This window comes from Littorina saxatilis, linkage group LG11 (assembly GCF_037325665.1).
Source record: "Littorina saxatilis isolate snail1 linkage group LG11, US_GU_Lsax_2.0, whole genome shotgun sequence".
Classification (NCBI taxonomy): domain Eukaryota; kingdom Metazoa; phylum Mollusca; class Gastropoda; order Littorinimorpha; family Littorinidae; genus Littorina; species Littorina saxatilis.
The window spans coordinates 6,244,229-6,251,728 of NC_090255.1; the positions used below are offsets into that span (position 1 = coordinate 6,244,229).

The 7,500-nt window shown below is 40.4% G+C and overlaps 1 protein-coding gene across 2 annotated transcripts in view; it reads left to right on the forward strand.

Moving 5' to 3' along the window:
• The window catches only part of LOC138979612 (proton channel OtopLc-like), a 39,783-nt gene that overhangs the window by 16,170 nt on the left and 16,113 nt on the right, over window positions 1-7,500 (forward strand). The window contains exon 1 of one of the 2 annotated variants that reach the window (XM_070352328.1): window positions 2,926-4,768. The exons of the other annotated variant lie outside the window; for it this stretch is intronic. Coding sequence (XP_070208429.1) covers window positions 4,276-4,768 — 493 coding nt within the window. The 5' untranslated portion in view covers window positions 2,926-4,275. Of the gene's footprint in view, window positions 1-2,925; window positions 4,769-7,500 lie in introns of those variants that run through there. 2 annotated transcript variants of the gene reach the window in all.

The following is a 7,500-nucleotide window of genomic DNA, read 5'->3' on the forward strand; positions in this document are numbered from 1 at the left end:
CGATCCAAATTTACGTTCATCTTATTCTTCATCATTTTCTGATTCCAAAAACATATAAATATGTTAAATTTGGATTAAAAACAAGCTCTGAAAATTAAATATATAAAAATTATGATCAAAATTAAATTTTTGAAATCAACTTAAAAACAATTTCATCTTATTCCTTGTCGGTTCCTGATTCCAAAAACATATAGATATGATATGTTTGGATTAAAAACACGCTCAGAAAGTTAAAACGAAGAGAGGTAAAGAAAAGCGTGCTATCCTTCTCAGCGCAACTACTACCCCGCTCTTCTTGTCAATTTCACTGCCTTTGCCATGACGAGCGGTGGACTGACGATGCTACGAGTATACGGTCTTGCTGAAAAATTGCATTGCGTTCTGTTTCATTCTGTGAGTTCGACAGCTAGACTAAATGTTGTATTTTCGCCTTACGCGGCTTGTTTTCTTCTTCGATTTGTGTGTGGACTTCACACTGTAGTGAATTCATTGTTCTTCACCAAGCTTCGTGTATAGGTGAACATTTCTGTTTTGTGTAAAAGGGAACAACAAATTACGAAATTAAGGCATATGTGAAATTATCAAACACAACAAACGAAAAAAAAAATAACCTCAAAACAAGTCTACGAAATAAAATATTTAAGAAAAAAAGAAGGCGATTTTTTAATGTACTTATCGGAAAGAAGGCAGCATATTATTGCGATTGGCAAAAAACTGATAGATTTGTTTTTTTCCGACGCATTTGTGAGTTTTATTGTTTGTTGAGAATAAATGTAGTGTCAAATTCGAAGTTAAGACAAAGTTTGTAACAGGAACGTTTAAAACGAAATTGTAGATTTTTGGTCTAATATAACTATAAGAATAAATAAAACAACGAATGAACGGTGAAAATAACGCACACGGCGACAGACAAACAGACAAACAGACAGACAGGCAGGCAGGCAGGCAGGCAGACAGACAGACAGACAGACAGACAGGCAGGCAGGCAGGCAGGCAGGCAGACAGGCAAGCAGACACACAGACACACAGACACACAGACGGACCAGGCAAAGGTTCTTCAGTGGAATTTAACAGTTTACAATGTGAGGCACAACTGAAAAAAATGCTAAGAAAAAAAATCTAAGATAAAAAAAAAAAGCAAAATTAGAGCAAAGGGAAAATTGAGACAGCGTTTAAAGAAATCTCGCAGCCGGCGTTGGTTTCAAGTAACGATGAGACATTTGATACTTCCCCGGTTCTCTTATTACACGCAAAAGCAGTAAGCGAAGAAGTACAGTGGATGAGGAAGAGCAGCAGTCTGGGAACAGCCTGCAGACATGTAGGTTCGGATCAACAAATTTCAGCTTCATTTTCGACTTTGGGACGGAGAAGAATAAAGCCTACAAACTGTTTCCTCTTTCCCTACAATCTGTATTTTGTGCAACGGTATTGTTTAACATTTTTCGGAGCGGCGTGGCTTAGAAACGTGTGATCCAGAGTACAATCAATCAATCAATGAGTCTTATATCGCGCATATTCCGTGGGTACAGTTCTAGGCGCTCTGCAGTGATGCTGTGTGAGATGAAATTTTATACGGCCAGTAGATTGCAGCCATTTCGGCGCATATTTACCTTTCACGGCCTATTATTCCAAGTCACACGGGTATAGGTAGACAATTATTAACTGTGCCTAAGCAATTTTGCCAGGAAAGACCCTTTTGTCAATCGTGGGATCTTTAACGTGCACACCCAATGTAGTGTACACGGGGGGAGGTTCGGACACCGAAGAGAGTCTGCACACAAAGTTGACTTTGTGAAATAAATTTCCGCCGAACCTGGGATCGAACTCGCGCTGACAGCGGCCAACTGAATACAAATCCAGCGCGCTACCAACTGAGCTATATCCCCGCCATCTTCATTTTCGACTTGTGGAGACAGAGAAGAATGAAGACTGCACACTGTTTTCTCTTTTACCGCAATCTGTATTTTGCAAAACGGTGTTGTTGAACATCTTTCGGAGCGGCGTGGCTTAGAAACTTGTGAACCAGAGTTTTATGGAAAACTCAGTGTTGGTCTTCGTGGAAAGTGTATGTCTGCCATTCAAAGTGATTGTTGACCCATATTTTAATAGATTTTTTTGTCAGCTCTCTTTGTGAATTGTGATTTGGTTTGCGTATTTGATCAGTGAAGGTGTTTTTAAACATTTGGGAAATTTGGAACTGTATGCTGAGAATGCAATTAAAGTTCTTTGAAGTCAAAAGCAGCAGCTGGAAATTCAACGAAAATCTCGAAGTTTCGTTCTTTTAAAAGCTTTCTTATTCACAGTGCAAGAAAACAATAGCGACTATAACACAGTAGTTTTTTTGTCTTTTTATTTGTCGCATTAGCCAAGAATGACAAGACTGAGTGTAAAGTAATCAATGGTTGAGGAAAATACGCCAATCCTCCTGTTCTACAGCTAAAAGAACTTTTTTTTTAGAATTAAAGAAATAGTCTTGAAAACATTTCTCAAAGAAACGAGATGACCGACAATCTACCATCACATATGTGACCCTCCACCACGAAATGAGTCGGGAGTGTCTGGTAACAGTGTGAGGGTCACCTTAGTCACAGGCTTATAACTCAAACAGTGTTCGCTCTTTTCTAAAACGGTTTTCACCACTAGATAGAGCATACAAAATTCGTTAGGAAAATGCAAAAATATGAACATCATGCAAAGGTGACATGCGACTCATTCCGTGGTGGAGGGTCACATATTCTCATGTAAACGGTGTATTCTTCAGGCACTACACCAATCGATAACTGTTCAGAATTTCGGACGCTAGTTGTTTGTGATAAGGCACAGCATTAATTTTGTTGTTGTTGAGTTTTGGGATTGCATTTGGAATAATTTAAACATATGGGAAAATATTTGTTAAGAGATTTGCAACAGAATAGAATTTTCAACAGTTGTACAAATTCAATGCAAATCCATCGATTAGAACAGTCTAGGCTCGTCAATAAATTCCTTTAAAACAGATGAAATTGGATTGAAAGTTAAACAAAAAAACTGCCTTGAGTTTATGCCTATGTTTGGGCAAAATAATGACACTTTACCCCATCTTGAGACGGAGCAAAAAGTGAAACGAAGAACATTTTCAATTTCAGTTTTATTATTTAATCAATGAGATACTAAAAAGGTTAAGAAATAGATACAGATTTAAAGCTGCACGACGTTTTCCATCTAGTTTTGCATCATAATTTGGTCTTTTTATTTATTGCTCTCACGCGCAGTCATCATAGTTCTTCTTCTAATGCGACAAATGTCCGTGAGTAAAAGCAAGACAGAGATCAAATTTCTCAGCCGTGTTCTTTTAAGGTTAACGTCTTTGTGGGTGCGAGAGAGTTTGTCCTTTCACTAGTGTATGCTCGACCTTTAAGCCAAGTTTGCTTTTCGGGTACTCGAGTGTCCGCTTCCCGTAAGTTAATATGGCGTCGTAGGTTAATGACGCCATGTTGTACAACAGATGTTGTTTTCCACGCAGAAGAGTCCTGCGTCACTACTGTCTTCACTTGTCGTCTGCCGGTAGAGGACATTTCGCATTCTGAGTTTTGTGAAAATAACGGACAGAAGTGTTTCCTCGGAGAAGAGACAACCTCATTTTGTTTGATAAATAGGTTATGTATTGCTGTGTGCGTATTCGAAATTTGACATTTTTAATTTTTTTTATTTTATAGTAAAACGTCTCATATTCTTTTTAGTTTTTGTTTTGCTGTCTGTCTTTTTCGAAAGACGAACAAACATTTAAACGACCTTCTGTTGTAAAAATCAAAACAAAAAAAAAGCAATAAGTTACTGTACTGAACTAAATTAGAGTCTTAAGTGTGTGCGTGTCATGAAGTCATTTTTCGTCACTGAGGAATTTTGATCGCAGAAAAGTGAATAGTTGACCCGCGAGGGCTGCAGAGTTGTCAGAGCTTCAAGAAGTCCTCCCTGGGCCCTGTGGGAAAAAAAACACACACAAAGATTTTGTGACCTTGACATTAATTAAAGCATACTATTCTTTTTCGAGAAGAACGTCAAAATGTTGCTTATCATTAAACAAACGATTCAGATGACTTTTCTTGAAAGAACGAACTATTCGTCACAGTTTTAAATCTTTGGTTCAAGTTCTTCAACCAGACTTCTCCGAGGACTGACTGTCTATTTGGGTTTAACGTCCTCTGAGACCAGTTGGCCTATATTGGGACAGGTGTTGGTAATTCGCTGAGGGTGATAAGAGGACGGTTGGCATAGCGGTATAAACTCAGCATCAAAATGGGGTCGCTACCAAAAGAAGGCAACTTGCTCAACATCACCCTCGAGGTGCCCGCAAAAACAGAACTCACCAGAAACTCTCATTCCTTCAATTCCTTGGATAACGCAGTGTGTCCCAACGTCAGTAGCAACCACTCCTTCAATTCCCTGCACCACGGATCTCTCAACAACATAGAGGAAGACAGGGAAGGGAGCGAACTCTCTGCTTCTTCCGCGGACAGCAGACGATCACTTGCGGAAGCTCCGCACGAAACAGCAACTTCGGGTGCCAAAAGTGCACTGAAGAGCGTTCTGAAGACTTTGAGACGCGGAAGTAAAGACGTGCATAGCCCAGAAGATGGTGGCTCCAGTAGTCCCCCCCTGGGAAGGAGGGGGAGGAGAAAGTCGAGTATTTTTAACAACATGTTGAGACGAGTGTCAATTCACCGGAAAGAGTCTACGCCCAACGGACGCATTGCTACCTTTTTCTTCGGCAATGAAAAATATGACGATGGTAAGACGGGGAATTTCCTTCAAGTATTGTTTGCCCTCTCTCAGATGATTATTTTTACATTTAGTCAATACTTGACTGAATGATTTAACGAGGGCGGAGGGTGAGGTTTGTCACCCTAGGAATGTGTGTGTGTGTGTGTGTGTGTATGTGTGTGTGTGTGTGTGTGTGTGTGTGTCTGCCTGTCGCGCACCTGCAACTTTTTTTAATTTCTTATCTTAAATCCATTAATAAAAAAACAAGAAATGGTTAATCTGTTCAAACGTTGAATTCATGTCAAACCAAACCATTCACAAAACCCTCGACCTATGGGACCTTTAAGTGGATGAACAATAGACACAGTGGACCGGCACGGTTGGCCTTGTGGTAAGGCGTCCGCCCCGTGATCGGGAGGTCGTGGGTTCGAACCCCGGCCGGGTCATACATAAGAGTTTAAAATTGGCAATCTAGTGGCTGCTCCGCCTGGCGTCTGGCATTATGGGGTTAGTGCTAGGACTGGTTGGTCCGGTGTCAGAATAATGTGACTGGGTGAGACATGAAGCCTGTGCTGCGACTTCTGTCTTGTGTGTGGCGCACGTTATATGTCAAAGCAGCACCGCCCTGATATGGCCCTACCTGGTCGGCTGGGCGTTAAGCACAACAACAAAAAAATAAAAAAAAATAGACACAATGATAACTGATCCGGTGACTTATCATTCTTTCTTAGAATGTGACAGTGATGTATCTTGTGTGGTCAAGGCAATGACCAATTCAGTGTTTTGTCCAACATCGGAAAAAATCTGCGTCTATTAAACGTATAGCTAGGTTCTTCTTCGGCAATAAAATATATGACGATGACGATGGTAAGACCGAAGGAATCTCCTTATATGTTTTGCCCTCTCTCATATCACGAACAGAACATTTTCTTTCTATTTCTGTCATGATTATTACAGTTTATTTTTTATTTCATTTTTCTTACTTTATTGTTTCATCTCTGGAAAATTACGGTCGCTTTTTCACATTGGAGAGCTAGCAACAACACAGTCGAGCTACCCAAGTGTATGTCTGTTTAGGCCTAAAAAAAAAAATAGGTGTGGTTACGGTAACCCGACCTACCCTATTTTTTGGGGCCGACCCTATAACTTTTTATTACATTTGTCAAAAAAATACCCAAAACAACAAGTAAACGAGTGCAGAAAACGCAATGAAAGCGAAAGCGCCCGAGTCGCACACTTACTTCCCTGTCAAGTAGGTTTAATTTGTACACATTAGAAAAAAAGTTTAAAAAAAAAAAGTGATTGCCTACCTTCCTACCCTATTTTTTTTGGCTATGTTACCGTAACCACACCTATTATTTTTTTTGGCCTTAGGTGTAATTAGCAACCTGCACTTATGGTAGAATGATCGAGGTCTTTTACGTGCCACAGTGGAAACACACGGTTGGAACATGTATACCGTTCCAGACTCTGCACATAGAGTTGACTCGTGTCCCTCCCCATCGGATTCGAACACGTGATCCGCGGATTAAAAGTGGACTACCAACTGAGCACTTATGGTAGAATGATCGAGGTCTTTTACGTGCCACAGTGGAAACACACGGTTGGAACATGTATACCGTTCCAGACTCTGCACATAGAGTTGACTCGTGTCCCTCCCCATCGGATTCGAACACGTGATCCGCGGATTAAAAGTGGACTACCAACTGAGCTACGGCACCCCCTATCCTCACCCCCCCACCCACCCTGATGACACACACATGATAACAGTTCTGAGACATCCTGCTTGCCACCGCGCGCGCAGAGAAAAACGTTTCCCTCTTTATCTTCACTGCGACTGGCTGCAAAACCCCTCATGCTCACGATGAGGTGCTTTCAGACAGCCCCGGCACTGGTTTTCCCCTGACTGATAACGGGAAAAGGAAATAGGGAGTCAGATCATGTCTGTTATACATGTACTATCAATGTTTACCCAACAAAATGCATTTCATTTTTATAGATCTTTGTTTGCTTTTACCTTTGTATTTGCTCGTTGTTTCCCTTTGTATTTGCTTGTTGTTTCCCTTTGTATTTGCTCGTTGTTTCCCTTTGTATTTGCTCGTTGTTTCCCTTTGTATTTGCTCGTTGTTTCCCTTTGTATTTGCTCGTTGTTTCCCTTTGTATTTGCTTGTTGTTTCCCTTTGTATTTGCTCGTTGTTTCCCTTTGTATTTGCTCGTTGTTTCCCTTTGTATTTGCTCGTTGTTTCCCTTTGTATTTGCTTGTTGTTTCCCTTTGTATTTGCTCGTTGTTTCCCTTTGTATTTGCTCGTTGTTTCCCTTTGTATTTGCTCGTTGTTTCCCTTTGTATTTGCTTGTTGTTTCCCTTTGTATTTGCTTGTTGTTTCCCTTTGTATTTGCTTGTTGTTTCCCTTTGTATTTGCTTGTTGTTTCCCTTTGTATTTGCTTGTTGTTTCCCTTTGTATTTGCTTGTTGTTTCCCTTTGTATTTGCTTGTTGTTTCCCTTTGTATTTGCTTGTTGTTTCCCTTTGTATTTGCTTGTTGTTTCCCTTTGTATTTGCTTGTTGTTTCCCTTTGTATTTGCTTGTTGTTTCCCTTTGTATTTGCTTGTTGTTTCCCTTTGTATTTGCTCGTTGTTTCCCTTTGTATTTGCTTGTTGTTTCCCTTTGTATTTGCTTGTTGTTTCCCTTTGTATTTGCTTGTTGTTTCCCTTTGTATTTGCTTATTTGTAAGTCCTGAGGAACCCCCCGCGGGTTAGGGGGA